This window comes from Podarcis melisellensis (assembly GCF_964234715.1).
Source record: "Podarcis melisellensis genome assembly, chromosome: 2".
In the NCBI taxonomy this organism is placed as follows: Eukaryota; Metazoa; Chordata; class Lepidosauria; order Squamata; family Lacertidae; genus Podarcis; species Podarcis melisellensis.
In genome coordinates, this window is record NC_138529.1 from 109740620 (window position 1) to 109762391 (window position 21772).

At 45.7% G+C, this 21772-nt stretch overlaps 1 protein-coding gene across 2 annotated transcripts in view; it reads left to right on the top strand.

Moving 5' to 3' along the window:
* Window positions 1–21772, top strand: part of LOC309364708 (zinc finger protein RFP-like) — a 110154-nt gene that overhangs the window by 231 nt on the left and 88151 nt on the right. Inside the window, exons 2-9 of one of the 2 annotated variants that reach the window (XR_014165869.1) lie at window positions 1885–2304; window positions 6609–6704; window positions 7313–7543; window positions 8677–8699; window positions 9302–9417; window positions 10219–10251; window positions 11284–11388; window positions 17911–18785. Coding sequence is in view for 1 of the 2 variants with exons in the window: in XM_081902500.1 (XP_081758626.1) it covers window positions 1885–2304; window positions 6609–6704; window positions 7313–7543; window positions 8677–8699; window positions 9302–9417; window positions 10219–10251; window positions 11284–11388; window positions 17911–18440 (1554 nt within the window). In the remaining variant the exon portion in view is untranslated. Of the gene's footprint in view, window positions 1–1884; window positions 2305–6608; window positions 6705–7312; window positions 7544–8676; window positions 8700–9301; window positions 9418–10218; window positions 10252–11283; window positions 11389–17910; window positions 18940–21772 lie in introns of those variants that run through there. The other variant, XM_081902500.1, reaches the window with a different exon arrangement.

A 21772-nucleotide genomic window follows, 5' to 3' on the forward strand; every position in this document is an offset into this window, starting at 1 on the left:
CACTCACCCACTGAGCATGGAGTCTCTGAGATCTCTGCAGAAACAGTTGCAGGGTTATGAGCCAGACACAAGGAATCTGGTCACATGCTTGGACGCATGGCGCTGAGGAATTTCAAGCAGGAGCCTAGATGCGTGAAGGAGAATGCTGTTCAGAATACCACAACACACACGTAACTGGCTGTAAAGTAACATAACATTGTATATAATAAAGCTGTAATCATCATATAAAAAATTGCAAAGCACAGTTCCTGGTGGCAAGAACGTATCATATTACTATTAACCTTCTATATGTTTTTATTGTCGTAAAGTCCAAGGATAGTCAAGTCCAAAGATTGTCAAGTCCAACGATTACAATGTACAGTTCCATTTCATACTGATATCTTCCTTCTTCATAGTCCTACGTCTTGAGAGTGTAACAAACAGAACTACTTAGTGACAATAAGTCAGTTCTCAGAATACACCTTGTTTCATCCACTGGGCTTCTTCAGTGACAAGGTTTCCAGGAGAATTTTCAGTAGGTTTTTCCAGCCGAAATAGTCCACAGGAACGCAGAAGTTGTCAGTCAGAGACGCTCCATATCAATGATCATTGAAACTAAACTATATAGGAGCAATCCCTGCAATGGGGCAGGTGCAGGCAATTAGAATTAAATATTCTTAAATAAAATTAATAAATCTAACCCCCAAAAGGGGTAAAGGTGAAATGAGGAATGTTATTGTTTGTACAGAAGAGACAGTATGTGGAGGAATTAAGGAACAAAGAGAAGCAGGAATTGTAAATAAGTGAAGAAGCGAGGGCATTTGGACAGAGTTGATGGACCATCTACATATCACCAAAAAGGTCAGAAATTTAAATGAAAACGTACATGAAAGTGAGAGATGCATTAGCTGAGAGTCCTGCGACTAGATGGTGCTTGGGATCCCTTCCATCTCTACAATTCTGCTATTCTTTGTGCTAATTTATACGTGGAGACAGCAAATTTTAAAATAAGCAGTACAATTGAAATAGAAATACAGTCCATCTTACTGGATCAGGGGGAAAGACTGTGTCTTCCTGCTCAGTATGCTGACTGGATGCTAACTGTGTCCACGGGCAGCGCCAGAGTGCCAACTGCTCTCTCTTCTCAGGGCTCTTTATCCTTAAACCCAACTTGGATTGGATGCTCCTTCAGATACAGACAGTGTGGTACAGTGGTTACAGCGCTGGACCAGGATGGGGAGTTCAGGGTGGACACACACAATAAAAACACATGAAATCATAAACTTAAGCAAACACTCGTGTGCATATGTGTGTTTTTGTTTTTCTTTCTTTGGGCTTATTTACTTTAATTTTATTTTGATCTAAAAGCCTAATCATATCAGCTACAGTGTCCTGTCTGTGGCGAATTCAAAAGTCAAAGTTAGTTGTCCCCAAATCCTGTTAACATTTGGGACTGGAGCAACAGTGTTTACAAGAAGAAACTGTACGAGAACTGGGGGTGGGAGACAGGAAACCAATTCTTCCCTCACTAATTCCTTCTCAGATAAACGATTGGTTTTTCTCAGACTTTACTTCCTTTTTCCTCCTGCTCCTGTCAGTTCGTATGTGACATTTATTAGCCTCAGGATGGCCACACGGCTCTCGCTCAATTTTTCCTGGGGACTGTAGTTAGTTAAGGGTGCTGAGAAGTGTAGCTTTTTGAGGTAAATGGCCAATGCCAGGATTCTTTGGCAGACACCATGCACTTTGAATTCACGGTACGGATGTGAAGCTGCACACCGTGAGGGTTTCTCCTGGTTTATGCTGCTGCTTTGCAAACACTATGAGTCACCCAGAGGCAGGGAAAGGCCTAACCTTGGACTTTAAACTGGAAAAATGAAACTAAGGCTTTTATTCCCGTTTCAGGCAGACGAAATGGCAGGCGAGAGTCCAGTCCAGAACCTCTGCGAGGAAACGACATGCCGCATCTGCCGGGAGTATTTCAAAGACCCAGTGATCATAGACTGCGGCCATAATTTCTGCCAAAGCTGCATCACCGAGACTTGGGGAAAATCAGATGGAGATGCCTTGTGCCCTCAGTGCAGGGAACCATGTCAGCAAAGGAATGTCAAGCCCAACCGGCAACTGGCGAGTATTGTGGAAATAGTCAAGAAATTCAGCCTTCAGATGGCCAGAGGGGCGGAAGCGCTGGGAAAGGTTTGCGAGAGACACCAGGAGCCCCTGAAGCTGTTCGGCGAAGGTGACCAAGACCCCATCTGTGTGGTGTGTGACAAATCCAAGGAGCACAAAGTGATCCCGAAGGAGGAGGCCTTTGACGAGTATCAGGTAGGGAGCTGTAGGATTGGGGACCAGAATTCCAAGGGATGCTCACTTATCCTAAGGATGGGGAAAATATTTCAGCCTGAGGGTTGCATTTTTCTCTAGGTGACATTCAGGTGGGTGTTTTCAGGGGTGCAGGAAGGTGGTGGAGGTGCGGGTGGACGGACTGCTCCAAGTGTCCTCACTGAGGGGGGTGACATTTGGTGCACTGCCTGCCCGCGACCCCCAAGCCTACCCCAAGCCATTGGGGTAAGGACAGGAGCTACGCCGCTCTGCTGGCAGGATCCCCCCCCTTCTCCCTTCGTTTTGCCAGCTTGGGGGAGGCTTGGGAGTTGTGAGCGTGTGACGCACCAAATGTCTGCCATGGGTGGCTCATTCCGCCCCCGTGCAAAGAAGTAATACCAACAAAATACTAATGGCAAGATAAATGATTTGACTATGCAGAATTAAAGGTGCAATTAAAGGTCAGACCAAACCAAAATTCCGAAAAGAAAAATATAGAGATTACCTTAAAAAGCAGTGCCCTCAAATTAATACTTGGACTTGTTTTGATTAACTTTTGCAAAACGAACTCTGGGGTAAAAGCTAAAAAAACAGAAAGAAAAAAGGGGTAAAAATGAAAAGAGAAGGAAACAGTTTACTAAATATGAAAGTAGAACTGGACTGAGGATGAAGGAAGTCAATTGGAAGAAAAGAAGAACTGAAATATGGTATATACATATTGTTTAATATTTGCTTAGTTTAAGATTTTGTATTTACCTTTGATATTGCTTTTTCTCTTTATGTTTTATGTTTCCTTTTTCTTTTTGTTAGTGTGTGTGTTTGTGTTGCAAAATAAAAATTAAAAATTATTTCAAAAAATTAAAAATAAAACATTCTTTTTTGGTGGGTATGGGGTTGTTTTTATTTTGATTATATATTTTGTGGTTTTATATTCTGATTTTGTTCTGTGAACTGCCTTGAAATCTTCAGGTATAGGGCAGTATATAAATTAAGTAAGTAAGTAAGTAAGTAAGTAGGGGTCACAGTAGCCCAATCTTGAATTCAGAAATCTTTAGCATTTCTAGGTAGGGCTGGGGATATACTGGACCTGAAATCCAGTCAGTACAGCCAGTAGTGAGCTTGTTGGACCAGAGGTACATATAACTCAGTGTAAGGCTGCTTCCCCTCTTTCTAGATATGTCCATATGCTTCCATGTTCCTCAGGACTCCAGCCATAGAAAAAGTAACAAAGTTCAGTCTTCTAACTGTATTCAGCACTAAGCCCATGTGCAAGCTCCATAGCATATAAGCATGGGTCAACAAACTGAAGCTCCATCCAGACAAGACTGAGGCACTGTTAGTGGGTGGTTCCTAGACCGGATGGGTGGGAGACCGCCTGCTCTTGATGGGGCTACACTTCCCCTGAAGGAGCAGGTTCGTAGCTTGGGGTCCTCCTGGCCTGGATCCTTTGCTGTCGCTCGAGGCTCAGGTGGCCTCAGTGGCCCGGAGTGCCTTCCACCAGCTTCGGCTCGTGGCCCAGCTACGTCCCTATCTGCACAGGGATGGCCTCACTAGAGTGGTGCCCCGCAAGACGAAATTAATCCATTCCGTGAGGCTCTTCGTATAGCGGTTTTTTCGTCTTGCGAAGCAAGCCCATTGACAGCTTAGCGGATTAGCGCTACAGCTGTCAAGCGGCTTCCAACGATCAGCTGTTAAGCGGCTTATCAGCGGAACAGCTGATAAGCGGCTTAGCGGCTTAAGAAAAGGGCGGAAAAAGCGGAAAAAACCCGCGGGGGGATGCAAGATTTTTTTCGTCTTGCGAAGCAACCCCATAGGGGAATTCGTTTTGTGAAGCGCCTCCAAAACGGAAAACCCTTTCGTCTAGCGGATTTTTGGTCTTGCGAGGCGTTCGTCTTGCGGGGCACCACTGTACTATTGTCTATGCTCTGCTAACCTCAAGGTTAGATTACTGCAATGCGTTATTCGTAGGGCTGCCTCTGAAGACTGTCCAGAAACTTCAGCTGGTGCAGAATTCAGCGGCCAGGTTGCTCACTGGAGCAGGACTGTCTGAACATATTACACCAATCTTGGTCTGACTGCACTTGGCTACCAATTAGTTTCTGGGCCCAATTCCAAGTGCTGGTTTTGACCTATAAAGCCTAAAATGGCTCAATACCTCAAGGACTGCTTTTTTCCATATGAACCTACCCCGACCCTGAGATCACCTTCTGAGGCCCTCTTTAGTGTGCCTCCTCCTCGAGAGGTCAGGAGGGTGGCAACACAAGAACAGGGCCTTTTCTGCAGTGGCTTCCCATCTGTGTAATGCTCTCCCCAGGGAAGTTCTCCTGGTGCCTTCATTATACTGTACACCTTTAGGTGCCAGGCAAAACCATTCTTTTTTAACTAGGCCTTTGGTTGATCTGATTTACATCCTATGCCCTTTGTGGTTCTTTCTTGGGGCTGGTGGTATGGGGTTGTTTTTATTTTGATTATTTGTGGTTTTATATTCTGATTTTGTTCTGTGTACCACCCTGAGATTTTCAGGTATAGGGCAGTATATGAATTAAGTAAGTAAATAAGTAAGTAAGTAGGGGTCACAGTAGCCCAGTCTTGCATGCAGAAATCTTTAGCATTTCTAGGTAGGGCTGGGGATATACGGGACCTGAAATCCAGTCAGTACGGCCAGTACATAGCTGTCAACGTTTCCCCCTTTTTAAGGGAAATTCCCCTATTCTGAATAGGATTCCTTGCAAGAAAAGGGAAAAGTTGACAGCTATGAGCCAGTACTGAGCTAGTTGGATCAGAGGTACATATAACTTAGTATAAGAGTGCTTCCCCTCTTTCTAGATATGACCAAAAATCCCAGAGCATAGGTATCACGGATTTGCAATGTAGCCATGCAGCTCACAATTCTACTGCAGAAGCATATCAAAGCTTCCTATTGTGGTTCGAGGACCCGACCCCCGCAGTGTGAAATGAATACACAAGGACACGTGATATAAGGTTAAGGCCACAACTTTATTGATTACAGCAGTGAAAAGGTATTGGCTTAGGCATTGGATCTCTAAAACAAGTGGCTTTATTCACCAGTAGGTGGAGCCTGTTGATGCTAATCCAACTATAGGCTCACCCCTGATGTCACCGAGGGTCGTGCCATGGCCTCCCGCCAAGCAGGCATCGGACAGAATACACGACCGCCAGATTCCTTTAACGGAATACCCAAAAATTGAAGGCATAGGCGATGGCCACACTTAGCCCTTCGACACACCACAACACATTATTCCAATGCCTAACCTACCCACCAACACCACAAAAGTTGTGACGATTGCTACGAGGTAGGCGAAAAAACCAAAAGGCCTAATGCCAAATGGAAAAACTCCTACCAGGCCCCCTGGACAACCAGGGCGACCAACCTAAGGTCCATAGCAAGGCCAATGACCTAAGCCCTAACTCAAAGGGAGTGGAGGGTGGGTGACTCGCGACGAGACAACGGCGAAGAATGAGGCCGGGGAGAGGCTGGCGCCGCAGCAAAAGGCTGAGGCACCTGGTTGGGTGCCTGCCGAGGGGCGTGGGCGCCAGCCAGGTGAGGCGGAGGCAGGGGGCTAACGCCCCTTGCTACAGGTGGTGCTCGGGCTCCCGCCCACAACCACTCCCCTCTCTTCCAGGGAGGAGAGTCTTTAGCAGAGGCCCAGGAAGTTCTACCTGCAAAATACTGCAAGGGGGAAAAGAAGGAGAAAATGCCATGAAGTTATGAGTTGTTATTAGGGGCAGTGCGGTTTCTTCTGGGGGTACTTGGTGGAACTGGCACCTTTCCACCCCAAATGTGAAAAGTGTGGCACTTCCTGTGATAACTTCATGGTGAATACTGCAAGCTGCTTTTCTTAAAAGAAAAAGAATGAGCTCTGAATAGGGCTGTGCACCAGCCACAACCTCTGGTTCGTACCCACTTTAACTTTGGAAAAGAGCATGGTTTGGTGCAGAAAATGTGAGAGGGGGACTGACTTGGCTCAGGATCTAAATCTAAATCCTGTACAGATACTCTGTTTTGTGCAAACTAGCAAACATTTTATCTCTTACACTGTGTCCCCATAATTTTGAGCCCTCTTGTTTTCCCCCACATTTAATCAGAAAATGAATTATTAGCTATATAAATATGCATATGTGAACACTGATTTAATTCTACACTGAGAATGGAAGTTTCCTAGAAGCTGTACATAGACTCTTCTCATCCTTCATGTTCTTGGTTTATTGAACACACACGGCTGTTACAGTTTATGAGTATATCTCTATTGCCAAAATTAACCCAAATGCCTTCTTGGTCACCCCAGGGTAGAATCCTGCGTCATTTGGAGTTCCTGAACAAACAGAGAGAAGAAATTCTGTCTTCTAAACTGAAGAGGGAGACCGAAAGCCAGAATCTGCTGGTAGGTGCAAACCTTCTTGCCTCTCCAGGATGGTTATATTGACAGAGTGAGGCCTTAATTCTGTGGTGGAGCCTATGCTTTGCTTGCACAGTGTTCCAGGTTTGATCATTGGCATTATCAATTAAATGGATAATGGGTGGTAGAGTTGGGAAAGGTCTCTGCTTCAGACCTTGAAGAGCAGGATAGGCTAAAATTGATAGGGTTGTCTAACGCTAAATATAGTCCTTGAGTCCAAAAATGTCCAGCCATGCCAGCATTAATCCTTTAAGAATGAAGTGAACCCCACAAAGCCAGTCTTCCTTCTTCTCGTCACTTCCTTACGGCCCTACTATTAGGCAGAGTGAGGTGGCCAAGGCAGGCTGAAGATGCCAGCGAATAGAGAGCAGCAGCAGCTTAATAGATTGGTAGGTGAGCAGCAGGAAAATACTGAGGACAGAGCCAAGCAAAGAGGCCGTGTCCTGCTAAGCCAGCCTGCCTGCCGCCCTCAGCTGTGACTGAACTTCTGTACCATTGTTAGCATTGAAGTAAATATTAACTGCCCTGCTTGTGCACATGGAATTAAGGGGACATCTAAATGTCTTTGTCTGGCCATGACACTCTCTTTGCAGAAGCAGACAGACATGGAGAGGCAGAAACTCGTAGCTGATTTCAAGCAATTGCACCAGTTTCTGGAAGAACAAGAGCGCCTCCTGCTGGCTCAACTGAAGGAACTGGACGATGAGATTAAATCCTGGGAGGACAAACATATTGCAAAACTCTCTGAGGAAATCTCCTCTATCGATGACCTTATTAAGGAGCTGGAGGAGAAACAGAAACAGCCAGCGACTGAATTCTTGCAGGTAAGAGTTGGCACAATTAAATAGTCCAGGTTGTCCTACAGGTAAGGGCTTTACCCCCAACCACTCTACTGGTTTACAGAAGTACAGTGGTACCTCAAGTTACAAACGCCTCAGGTTACAAACTCCACTAATCTGGAAGAGTTACCTCGAGTTGAGATTCTGCCCCAGGATGAGAACGGAAATTGTGTGTTGGCGGCGCAGCGGCAGCAACAGGAGCCATTAGCGAAAGCACACCTCTAGTTAAGGACAGTTTCGGGTTAAGAACGGACCTCCGGAATGAATTAAGTTCGTAACTAGAGGTACCACTGAATTCATAGTGCATTGGTCATTTTGTTCCAAACTGTGATTTGGAGCTTCATCAAAATGCATGATTCAAGTTGACCAATGGGAAGGCTTCCCTGTTCTGCTTCTGGGTCCAGAATTTCTGCATTCTCCTGCTTCAATACTTGGAAAATTTAAAACATCTATTACACCCCTTCCTCTCTTTTGATAGAAGTGGATGGAATTTGCAGGCAAAGTTGCTCCTCCAGTAGGGATGAAGCCTGCCAAATTACAATGGATCCAGGGAGTTTTTGTGCTAGCATTGGCATCAGCAACAGTGGCCAGTTGAGTTCTCCCTCTACCCAATTCAAACATGCCCTTGCTGTTGTGTGTAGAGCAATGTACATCGTCAGCAGTAGCAGGTAGACATCTGCTCTCAGGCTGGCAGCACCAGTGGTGGGAGCCAGCAGCAGAGCATAGCCCGGGATCACTTGCAGTTGGCAGAAGATCCCATTCCATGACGAAGCATAACTGGGGGTGGGGTTCTGGGGCAGAGAGGGGAGCCTACATGCCCATTCAGGGGGATTTTCAAATTTAGAAGTAAATGTCTGGGCTTTTGTAGTTTAATTAAGCAGCTGGAGGAGAAAAAGGAAGCAGCCAGTGACCGAATTCTTGCAGGTCAGCAATGGTGCAACGAAACCCTCCAGGTTGTCCTCTGGGGAAGGGCTGTTCATCAGTCTATAGAAGTATTTACAGTAGGCACGTGCACTTCAGTATTTGGTTAATATATAAAGAAAAGGGGAAAGTAATAAACTGCTGGAGGCAACTGGTGCAAGGGACTGAATTTCTCTCATTCTGTCTCTTCCATCTAGAATATGAGAAGCATCCTGGAAAGGTATGTGGCTTTGTTATGAATATTAATATGAATAATATTAATTTCCTTCCTTGGAGGTAAGGGATAAATTGATTTGGCCTATACTTTTATTTGAACCAATCTAATTCAGAGTTTACAGAGCAATAAGCAGATAAAAAAACAGTTACCAATCTGACTGCACAATTTTACAAATGTTGTGATGCATTTTTTCGTAAGGGGAAATGCACAAAAAGTGCATTGAGGTATGCATAGAACAGCATACCAAAATGGATAGGATTTTTTTGGGGGGGGAGAATGCATATAAAACACATAGTAGGGCCGTGAGGAAGTGACGAGAAGGAGGAAGACTGGCTTTGTGGGGTTCATTCTTAAAATATTTGCTTCTATTCAGCTGTCAATCCACAGAAAACCCAAATGACCTTTGTTCCGATTCAGTGGTAAACAGTGGGGACTTTCCTGGGGAAAGCAGGGGGAATGAAAGAAAAACCTATCATGGACGAGCCCTTGGTATCTTCCTGCTGCTCTCACTTTTCTCTTTCATTCTGACGACTGAATTAAGAATGACTTGAGAATGACCTGATGGAGCACAATAAACTTCACTTTCTTCACTTTCTTCTTCCTAGGTGTAATGAAAATGAATATAAAACCATGAATGCTTTCCCTCCTGGATTAGAAGAGCAAATAGATAATTTCTCCAAAATGCATCCTTTTTTGGAGAAGGAGACCGAGAAATTTAAAGGTAACAAAGATCATTGTATGATGTAGATATGGGATAGATGGATGGATAGATAGATAGATAGATAGATAGATAGATAGATAGATAGATATAGATAGATATAGATAGATATGATAGATGATAGATAGATAGATAGATAGATAGATAGATAGATAGATAGATAGATAGATATGATAGATGATAGATAGATAGATAGATAGATAGATAGATAGATAGATGATAGATAGATAGATAGATAGATAGATAGATAGATAGATAGATAGATGATAGTTGCATGCCATGCCAATTTCCAAATGGTGAATATTCCAGGGGTCCCAGGCTTCTTCCCCAGGGTTCGAGCTTCCTATTGGCAAATGAGGCACAGCAGAGACTGTAGTGTCCTTAGGATATATGGTTTATTTACACATATATACAATGGAGGGGTTCACAAGCACCCCAAGAGAGTCTTGTTTCTCCCATAGCCCCAGCCTTGCATTCAAAACAGGAACCCACCATCGTGCTCTGATTCTCTTTCTGTTTTGCTGCCTTTTGCAGCCTGTCACATCCCTAAACTCTACTCCAGAACTCTGGTTTTGTCTTCTAACTCTCTCAGAGCTGAGGGAGGCAGCTCTTCTCTGTGTCCCCCACCCCAAACATGCTTTCATAACACTTAATGCTAATGCTGGAAGAGGGAGGAAGATGGAGAACTATGGCTAAATTTTAGATTTACGTATGAACACTCTTGCAGACATTCTAAATCTAAAGCAATGCCCTTGGAGCCAAGTACGAATATTGACTTTTTCCTCATTTCACTTTTTTCCTTAGACGTTGTGCTCTCTGGACCTCAAGAAAATAAAGGTACATTTCCAGGTTTGGCAGATCTTTAAACAGTTTTTGCAGATGAGACTGTTCCCCACTTCAATCTCCCAGCAGCACAAGATTGCTGGGGTCCCAAGCTGCCTCCCCAGAGTTCGTATTTCCTTTTGGGAAATGAGGCACAGCAGAGACTGTGGTGTCTTTAGGATATATGGTTTATTCACACATATATCCTGAGGTTTATTCACACATTCTGAGCCTATGGTGGAGGGGTTCACAAGGCGGACACCCCAAGAGAGTCTTGTTTCTCCCATAGCCACAGTCTTGGATTCAAAACAGGAACCAACCCTCGTGCTCTGATTTTCTTTCCATCTTGCTGCCTTTTACAGCCTGTCACATCCCTAAACTCTGCTCCAGAACTCTGGTTTTGTCTTCTAACTCTCTCAGAACTGGAGGACTGGGAAGCAAACAAGAGTAGCTGAAGCTTGACATTTGAGCGTTCTTTTTATCTGTTTCTCTATTTAAAATTCTGAGTAATCTTCATTATTTGGCATTGATTTTTCTGAGACACTCCCCCCGTCCCAATGTTTTCATAAAATGTAATGGGAATGCTGGAATGCTGTGGCTTGCTGAAGTCAGCTGGGAGTTCACCACACCTCAGCTGGTGTGTGTTATGAGCACAGCAAACAGAGTCATCAGAGATTTCCTTCTCCCATCTGAACAGCATCTTCCAGAGTTCGTTAAGGGGGAAACTCCTCCCACACAGTTCAAAGTAACCCAAGTGTTTAATGTCTCCAGACACAAGACCAGTCCTTCATCGTCTTTGAAGTAAAGATACGTACGATCAGATCCCTTGACACTGATCACCATGCTAGCTAATGTTTCTGTGGAATACCCACAGCCTCTTCCCCTGAGTCTCACAGAGTCAGACCCTTGATAGCAAACAGGACAGGGCACAGACAAGACAGACAGGATGAAAGCAATGCCCTAGTCAACCAGAGCACAACTGTTAAGTGTCTTACTTGGCCATTTCTTAAAGATGTCCCCAACTAATCATGTCCCTTGCTATTGCAGCTGGCTCTGCCATGCTCTCCTCAACACTGGAGAGTGTACAACAAGGTGAAATGAGCATCGTGAGGAAGAAGAGCAACTTGGGAACACTTGGGAAGATAGCATCAGGTACGCTGCTTGGGGATGGATCCCACCCGCACCCCCCATTTGTGTGTGTGAGAGAGTGTGTGGGAGATTTTGCAGTCAAATCTACAGTACTAATGCACATACTTAGTAGTTAGCATGTGAATGAGTTAAGACCATAGAGCTGTCTTGCTGATAGGCCACAGACCATAGAAATGTAATTGGTAGAGAGGGCAGTGTGTGGTGTCATTTCCCCTTCTCTCCTGAGGGGGAAGAAGGGAATAAATATTTCCTGTTCTTTCTCTCTCCCCCCCTCCCCCTTTGACCAACAATGGAGGCAGACATGTTAATAGTTAATATATTCCCACACTTACCTAATAAAAACCCATCAGAGACCATAGAGTAGTGTGAGCCATTCCCTCCCCCTTTTTTAAACTCTCTCCTGCTCCGATTTCTTCTCTTCCCTCTTCCCTCTGGTCTTCCTTCCTTCCCTCTTCATAGCTCCAGAGGCTGTTCACCCCTCCCACCAGCAGATGGAGATACATAAAGCAATCCTACCTGGGTCTGGCCAGACATAGGTGTTGGAATCCATGATTTGCAGGCAGCTTAGCAAGTTTGCAATTAGAATCTCCACAGCATGGGAATACAGGACATGAAAGGAATCTGCCTAGAGATAAGGAGACCCAGCAACAACCAAGTGATTGTCTGAGTTCCTTATGCAGGCATGACCTATAACACTGGTGTGTGTTGGAGAGTGTTAGTGTGGTGTGGTTAGTGCTGAGGAGCTACTGAGAGTGAAGAAATCGTGTTGTAAAAAGTATCTTGTGAATAGCTTGTATGTTTGCTGCTGTAAATAATAAAACAAGAACCAAGTTACTAGTCAGCAGTTTTTGTTCCTGCTCATCGTTCAGCTGAGCAATCTCAAGAGTTGCTCAACTATCGCTGTGATACTCTTCTATACTCTGCTGTGCAACAGGCGAAAGCACTTCAAAGGTTCATCGGATTCCAAAAGTTTTAACAATAGGTTCTATGGAGTTCAGAGGGATTCATTTCCTAGCTAGCAAGTGTAGGAATGCAGTCTCCTACTTAGATCCTTGGGCAAGTCACTGCCCTCTGAGCCTCACCACCTTAACGAAATCCATAAGCTCCGCTCAGACTAAGGATGGGGAGAAATTCAGGTCAGTTCACGTGGAAAGGTGAATCTTCCCTACCTCCTTTGGAATTTGCACTCCTCCAAATTTTGCAGCACAGTTCTCCAAGGATGCAACGTGTAAAAAAAGGTAAAGGACCCCTGACAGTTAAGTCCAGTCGTGAACGACTCTGGGGTTGCGGCACTCATCTCACTTCACAGGCCGAGGGAGCTGGCTTTTGTCCGCTCCGCAGACAGTCCCCCCCCCCTCCGGGTCATGTGGCCAGCATGACTAAGCCGCTTCTGGTGCAATGGAACACCAAAACCAGAGCAGTGCAAGGAAACGCCGTTTACCTTCCCGAGGGAGTGGTACCTATTTATCTACTTGCACTTTTTGGTGTGCTTTCTTACTGCTAGGTTGGCAGGAGCTGGGGCCGGGCAACGGGAGCTCACTCCGTCGTGGGAATTCAAACTGCTGACCTTCTGATTGGCAGGCCCAAGAGGCTCAGTGGTTTAGACCACAGCGCCACCCGCGTCCCTAGGTGTTTGAACATGCAAAAAAAAAGTGTTAGGAGAAATTCGCACTAGCAACACAGATGGGTTTTCATGAGTACTTTAAAAAAAAAAAAGAATTTGCAAAGGAATGTGAAAATGTGAAGAACTGAATTTAGGAGTAGAAAACATAAACCAAAATTTGGTAATTTGCCATTTCCTTTTTTTAAATAAGATATTTATTAAAATTTTTCAAAATGATACATTATGAAACAAAAAGAAAAAAACAACAAAAATACATGATACAAAAAATACAAAAACAGAAAAAATAAAAACACATAAAATTTCCATTTACTTATTTTCTTTTAACTTATTTTCCGGACCTCCTCATACCTCCCTTTCTTATATTCCAATTCAAATTATTAGTTCAGCAAATCCTCACCATTAATTTTTGCTTATTTCAAAACCTTATTTTCCATATCTCTTAAAGCGTTACAGCTGGACATCGATCTGCCGTGACACCTGATTACTTTACGATCGTCAATCAGCAGTTTATAACGGGTCCGGCACACTTCCTCAAAGCTGCGCCACTGTTGCTCCCTTCAGATGACGGCTTAGCAGAGTAGAACACACAGCGGTGTAAAGCAGACTTTCTTCCTTCTTCTGGCAAGCACACACAGACAGCTCCGTCTATTTACAGCTCTTTATTAAAACATTTCAGCTACAAAGACCGGGGCTTCTTTCAGCCATATCCAAAGGCACGTCTTTCTCTCTCACAGATACACAGAGAGAAGAAGTGAAAGTACAGGGAAAAACTCCTCCTCCTTAGCTTCTAAAAGCTTCTGTCTCCTCCCGGCTTACGTCTGACGTCGGAATATGACGCACACTCAGAACAACTTAACCAGTTAAGTTCTGAACACTCACACCCCCCCTTGCGTTGGATTCCGACTGCACCTGTGGAACATCCTCGGCAAACCTCTGTGAGATCAATCCCTTCCCCAATGCCTTGCGCCCTCTCTTGGCGTCCCTGTTAGGCAACTGTGGAACCACCTCACAACTCTCAGAATCGCACTGTGCGAAACTTACCCACGCACCTGTGGCCTGGTACCTCTCTGGTGGAATACCCTTTGTTGTGCGACTGGACCTCCTAGGCACAAACTCAGGTGTTCCCTCTGACTCACTTTGATCAGCAGGTGTGTCCTCTGCATCATGGGATTCTCCTTCTGACTTAAAGCGTATTCGAATCCTTTCCATCACACTCACAGGAGAACTAGGCGCACTCTTGGGCTGTCTCTTAACAACTTGTGGAGATGCCACATTCTGCTCTTGACCCTGGTCAGTGACCTGGTCGTCATCAGCAGCCTCAGCCTCTTCTTCCGCCTCATCAGAACTGTCTTCTGGATCAGAGAGACAATCTGAGAGAACATCATGCCTGACAGGAGACTTTGACTTTACATCCTCCTCACAGAACTCAGCGTGTTTACTGATCAGCACCTTACTCTGATCACCTGAAGGGTAAGCAAACCGCCATGCACGGGCTTCTGGCTCATACCCACAGAAGATTATTTTCTGGAATTTGGCTCCATCTGGCCCTCGCAAAGCCTCAGGCACAGAGACAATCGCAGGAGACCCAAACTTGCGCAGAAAGTGAACCTGGGGTTTGCGGCCATTCAACAGAGAAAACGGAGTGTCACCTACCAGCGAATTGTAGGTCCTATTCCAGGTGAAGCATGCAGCTCTAGCCGCCTCCAGCCAAAACTGTGGAGGTAACTCAGACTCTGTAAGCATCACCTGTGCTGCCTGAACCAGAGCTCCACTCCTCAGCTCTGCCACCCCCCTCTGATTGGGTGAAGTAACTGTGTGACGTATCCCTTTCTCGTGAAAGAACTTCTGCAAAGCAGAACCAGTGTACCTAGCATTTCTGTCACTGATGATCGCTTGCACTCTGGTGGAGAACCTTAGTTCTACTCCCTCAATCCAGCTCTTGATCAGCTGTGCTGCATCCTCCTTGGATCTGAGACCATGAGTCCAGGAATTCTGCGAAAAATCATCCAGAAAAGTCAGCAGATACCTGGCTCCCCCTAGACTCTGTTCCCTGACAGAATTGGACAGATCTATGTGTACCAGCTCAAAAGGTTTGGTGGCAACCCGTTCCACCTTTGGGTAACTGCACCCTCTCACCTTTGCTTGCTTGCAAGTGTCACAATTAATGGCACTTCCACAATTTTGAATCCTACACCCCTTGGCAACCTCGGGCAGAGTCTGCAAGTCCTCTACCGACCCATGAATTGTTCTCTGATGCCATACGCATGCACATGAGGCATCATGAGCGGGAATTGTAGCACGCTGGTTGGGAACTGTAGCACGCAACGCTTGTGCTTTCTCAACCTTCCCCTCACCACCAAGAGACGTTTTAAGAACGAAAAGATCATTCTGTCCCCGTTTCACTTCAACAAGTCGTCTTCCTTCTCTGGAGATTGTGCAGGAATCCCCCTGGAAACAAACCTGAAAACCCTTTTTTAACAAATAAGGCACAGATAACAAACAGTGATGAACCCCTGGAACAACACAAAACTGCATCTGTTCCTGCAAAACAGAAAGATATACATTAGTACGCTTATTGATTTTCGATCTCTGTCCATTTGCGAACTTTACAGTCTGTCCCTTTGAAACTGCCGTGCAATTCCACATCTCGACTGCAGGGGTCTCTGGAACCATGTTGCGGTTAGCTGCAGAGTCAATAACAAGGCTGAGCTCGAAATTTTCCACTCGGCCGTCTTCGAACAATGTCATGCTTGCAGAAACTTGATAAGACTCTTCTCCCGGGTGCTTTGCACGAACACCTGCACGCTTGCCTGTCTTCCCAGGCCTGTTGCCATGGAAACCCGCCTGGTTCCCATGAGAAGTGTCCTTGCCAACATCCTGCCTCGGCTCTCTGCTCCGGTGGGGGCTACTGCCACGCAGACGTTGAACTCCAGTGGAAAAACACTGCCCGGGGCTCCTGCCAGCTGGCCTGGCCTTCCTCCTTCTGGAACGGCGCCTCCCACCAGCCTGGCCCCCCCTGAAGCTGCTCTTCGCTTCAGCACAAGTGAAAAGTCTTTTAAACTTGCCTTTGGAACTCTTCGCCCCCCCGATCTGCTCACTAGCGCTCCTAGAGGCCAATCCATCGGGAACAGGGCCTGCTAGTCCAGCCTCTCCAGGACCCAGTCCATCACACAGACGTGTAGAAGCATTACAACAGCTCCCCAACACTGTCCCAGCCCCCATTGGGCTTTCTGGGCATCCTTCAGCCCCCCCTGGGCTTCTTCCAGCCCCCCCTGGCCTGACTCCCGCTGAGCTTTCACACACACTCCTCAGCGCCTGCCAGGCGGCATGGGCCGATTCAACGCCCTCAAGATGAGGCTTCAGCGATTCATCAATGCATGCTCTGAGCATATCCAGCTCAAGTTGCATTCTCTGCTGGCTATCTTCAGCCCACGCAGCCCCACAGCTTGCAACGCCTGTTCCAGCTGCTGGCCAGCTAAGGGGTGATTTTGGCTCCCACTGGTTTGCTTCCCAAAGCCCCTCGACTAGGAACCATCCCCTTATTCTTCTGCTCCATATTGCCCAACTCTTTAGAGTGAGCTTTTGCAGAGGTATATTCTGGCTTTTGGCCATCTTCTCCCGTTCTCCCAAGGTGCCCCAAGCTGTACTTACTCCGTACTCAGTGCTCAGTACCAGCTCCTACGGCTCTCCCTTGCTTGGAGTAACGATTCCAGCTGCTTTTAGCTCCAGCTGCTTCTCAGCATCCAGCCAGCTCTCTGTATCAGCAGCTCTCATTGCCTCTTAGAAGCAGGCAATTAATCATTCTTGCTCTCCGGCATCCAGTCAGCTCCCGTTGGCCTCCGACGGCCCCTCAGCCTCAGAACGCTAACTTCAAAGCATTCCTGAGGCTCACAGCGTCTGCTTTACGAGCGTTGGCTGACCTCCATAACCTCTTGGAGATCGATCTGCCGTGACACCTGATTACTTTACGATCGTCAATCAGCAGTTTATAACGGGTCCGGCACACTTCCTCAAAGCTGCGCCACTGTTGCTCCCTTCAGATGACGGCTTAGCAGAGTAGAACACACAGCGGTGTAAAGCAGACTTTCTTCCTTCTTCTGGCAAGCACACACAGACAGCTCCGTCTATTTACAGCTCTTTATTAAAACATTTCAGCTACAAAGACCGGGGCTTCTTTCAGCCATATCCAAAGGCACGTCTTTCTCTCTCACAGATACACAGAGAGAAGAAGTGAAAGTACAGGGAAAAACTCCTCCTCCTTAGCTTCTAAAAGCTTCTGTCTCCTCCCGGCTTACGTCTGACGTCGGAATATGACGCACACTCAGAACAACTTAACCAGTTAAGTTCTGAACACTCACAGAAACCACTTAATTTCTGTCCAACATCATTCTAACATTCCTTAATTTTACAATATTTCTGAAGATAGTCTTTAAACTTCTTCCAATCTTCTTCCGCCGACTCTTTTCCCTGGTCTCGGATTCTGCCGGTCATTTCTGCCAGTCCCATATAGTGTATTATCTTCATCTGCCATTCTTCCAGCGTGGGTAGATCCTGTGTCTTCCAATATTTTGCGATGAGTATTCTTGCTGCTGTTGTTGCATACATAAAAAATGTTCTGTCCTTCTTTGGCACCAATTGGCCAACCATGCCCAGAAGAAAGGCCTCTGGTTTCTTCAAAAAGGTATATATAAATACCTGGTAATTTGCCATTTCCTAGCCCTGGCTCCCACCCATCCTTCCAAGTCGTAGCCAATCCATAACCCCCTCAGTAGCTTTTCTAAGCACACAAAAAACCTATAGGGTACCACAAAAGATAGATCCACACATGCACCTTGCCCTATAATTCAAACACTGACCCGGCCCCCTCTCTCTCTCTCTGTGAATCTCTCTCTCTCTTACAGTGAATATAGTTTTGGATCCAGAAACAGCAAATCACTACCTCATTCTCTCTGAAGACGGGAAGAGTGTGAGATGTGGAGGGGAAAGGCAAAATCTGCCCGACAGCCGAAAGAGATTTGATCCGAAGACCTATGTGCTGGGCAGCGAGAGATTTCGCGCAGTAAGAAAATGGTGGGAAGTGGAAGTTGGGGGAGAGAAAAATGCCACGTGGGCTGTGGGGGTGGCACGCGAGTCCACCCCGAGGAAGGGACAGGTCAGCCTTCAACCCAGTGTAGGAATCTGGGCTGTGGGAAAAGCCATAGTTGGCTCATTGTATGGACTTTGGGCTTTTACTGCCCCTGAGAGGACGCCTTTGCTGTTGAATCACGAGCTCAGGAAGATCCGGGTGACTCTGGACTACGAAAAGGGTTCTGTGGGATTTTTTGATGTCGAAGGAGATGTCTTGATCTTCACTTTCCCGAAAGCGTCCTTCTTTGGGGAGGAAATCCGGCCCTTTTTCTTGGTCGGGCAAGGAGCTGAACTGAGCTGCTGAATCTTGAGGGCACGACTCCTCACAGCCCCCTCCCCAATCGCCCCCAATGCCCCGAAAAAGAGGAGTTGTTTTTGCACTTCCCACGCAACTGTATGAGATCCAAGCAAAGAGCTGTAGAATGGCGCTCAGGGAGGAATGGCCACAGAAATTTGGGGCTTTCCATCTGTGGGGCAAGAGCGGGTTGGCATGTGGGAAGAACATTGTTCTTGTGCTTTTAACAATGGCCTGGCAGGCAGAAATCCAACAGGCTAAGCCTCTTCTAGTATGAAAATACAGTCATGGGAAAAGCTTCATCACGACTGTATTCCCTCTCATTTTGTATTATGGCGGCCATGTTTTGTTATGGTCCTGTGGCAGCCATTTTGTTACTGGTACCGACAGCACACCCTCAAAACTTGAGATGTGCCCTCGTCCAAAAAAGTGGGCGTCCGCTGGTCTACAATATCAGTTCTGTACTGTACTGAGCGTTTTGCATCAATAAACCATCTCCTTGTTTTCAGTTTCAGTGTTTAGTCTGTGGTCCTTATCCCTGGCTATGTTTCACCTCCTGAGGTGAAAATCTGAGCCTAGAGTAACAACCTAAAGGGGAAATGTCCTTGAAACTTGAAAACGTTGGCAGCATTAAGATAAATTCAACAGTGTAAATAAGTTTTGATGGATGCAATAATGGAATGCTGAATGGTTTAGTTTATGTAAAATATGCAGGGATTTATGGTATGCAAAATGAACCATGGAAAGAGAAGAAAGGAAGTTAAATGAATAAGTGGTACCTCAGGTTAAGAACTTAATTTGTTCTGGAGGTCTGTTCTTAACCTGAGGTAGCACTTTAGCTAATGGGACCTCCTGCTGCTGCCACGCGATTTCTGTTCTCATCCTGAGGTAAAATTCTTAACCTGAGGTACTATTTCTGGGTTAGTGGAGTCTGTAACCTGAAGCGTCTATAACCTGAAGAATCTGTAACCTGAGGTACCACTGTATTCTAAAATGTAAAACAAAAAAATTATACTAAAAAATAATTATTATTATACAAGAAGTCTCCAAGGATAGAGATCCTCCAGGGATTTATGGCATGCAAAATGAACCATGGAAAGAGAAGATGGGAAGTTGTTTAAATGAATATTCTAAAATGTAAACAAAGAAATTATACCAAATAATAATTATACAAGAATGCTCCAGGGATAGAGATCCTCCAGCCTGCAGGCCAGTTTCTCTCAGTGCATACCCCCTTGCCCCACACCTGGCATCAAATAGTGTATCAGGTGTGGGGCAAGGAGATGGACATTGTTGGATCAGCTGCACAGCAGAATTTCGCGCGAGGAAGCCAGTTGCACAGGTGATCCCTGAAGGAAGTAGCTTTGGCTTGGTGCCTGGAAAGTGCCGAGTGGGTCGGTGAGCATTTAGTTGGTGAGCAAGCCCAACGCTCAGCACTTCCTGAGCTTCCCGCTGAGCAAAGAGCCACTGGAAACCCCCTGCAATGCGGCTCCCAAGGACCTGAAAAACTGCCGTCCGTCGGGTGCTCAGGAAGTAGTGCGCAAGGGACACTGGCAGGTAGGTGGAATAACCCACTCAAGGGGCCTTATTCTTGACTGGAGATCCTGCTGGTAATTTGTGTACAGTGGTGCCCCGCAATACGAATGCCTCGCAAGACGGAAAACTCGCTAGACGAAAGAGTTTTCCGTTTTGGAGGCGCTTCGCAAAACGAATTTCCTTTGGGTTTGCTTCGCAAGACGAAAATGTCTTGCGGGTTCCTGCGGGGTATTTTTCCTCCCCCCCTTTTTCTAAGCCGCTAAGCCGCTGAAAGCCGCTAAAAGCGCTAATCCGCTAAGCCGTCAATGGGCTTGCTTCGCAAGACGAAAAAACCGCTAGACGAAGAGACTCACGGAACGGATTCTTTTCGTCTTGCGAGGCACCACTGTATTAAAAAAACACAACAGTCCTGCACAGATTTGAAATTAACACAGGCTAGTTTTGCCCTCAGACGACCCCTTCTTATTGAATATATGCTGTACACATAGCAAGGAGGTGACAGGGAGGTCCGATCAGGGAAGATTGAGGTTGGTGGCCCTAAATCTAGATGTCAAAATTATCATTTCCTAAAATGAGTAATCGAACAAAAATAAAATTGAAAGGAATCTTGAAAAGGTTTGTGCAGGACCATGAAGATGGGTGGGTGGGTGGCAAAAAGCCTCAAAGAGAGACAGAGACAAAACATTTTAAAAGGAAACCAGAACATTGTGGCTGATCTTATGAAAATGCAGTCATTAAACGATCCTGTGACCAAATAAATCCAATTCAAAACCTGACCTCAGATAGACAATTGCTGCCCATGGAAGTTCTACTTTTGACAAACAATTTGCTTTTATTGGAAAGGCTGCTAATTTTCCCTTTGGTCATACAGTCACAATAATGCTTAGGGTTCCTTTGTATTCAGATGATATATTGCCTACTTTTTATGTCCTGTACAAATAAATGTGTTGAGGGGTGTGTGTATTTATGTATGTATGTGTACGTATGTACACAAACACGCATCAGGGGGTGGGGGTGGGGTGCCAAACTGGGTCTTTGACGGGGGTGACAGAAAGCCTAGTTTCAGCTCTGCTCTCGCCTCCTGTGTTTCTCTGCTGCCCCCTATTGAATGGAGTTTCCTCTGCAGTCAGCACAGAAGCCAACACAATGCTCTGCACCTTGACTGCATGAACTTCCTGGTTGCAAAGATGTTGTACCAGATCCCTGGCAGGATAGACATCGTTACTCTCTCTTACCTGTTTTTCCCAAGAGGGAAAATACATGACTATGAGCAGCGTGGCTGGGGGATGCAGCATTATTTAGTTGTTGTTGTTGTTGTTGTTGTTGTTGTTGTTGTTGTTACTACTACTACTACAGTGGTACCTCAGGTTACAAACACCTCGGATTACAAACACTTCTGGTTACAGACTCCGCTAACCCAGAAATAGTACCTCAGGTTAAGAACTTTACCTCAGGATGAGAACAGAAATCGTGTGGTAGCAGCGGGAGGACCCATTAGCTAAAGTGGTACCTCAGGTTAAGAACAGTTTCAGGTTAAGAATGGACCTCTGGAACGAATTAAGTTCGTAACCAGAGGTACCACTGTATTATTATTATTTACACCCCGCCCATCTGGCTGGGTTTCCCCAGCCACTCTGGGCGGCTCACAACAGAATCTTAAAAACAGAATAAAAGATCAACATTAAAAAAATTCCCTAAACAGTAGTAGTAGCAGTAGTAGTAATTTATTATTTGTACCCGGGTCTCCCCAGCCACTCTGGGCAACTTCCAACAAAGATTAAAAAGACATTAAAATGTCACACATT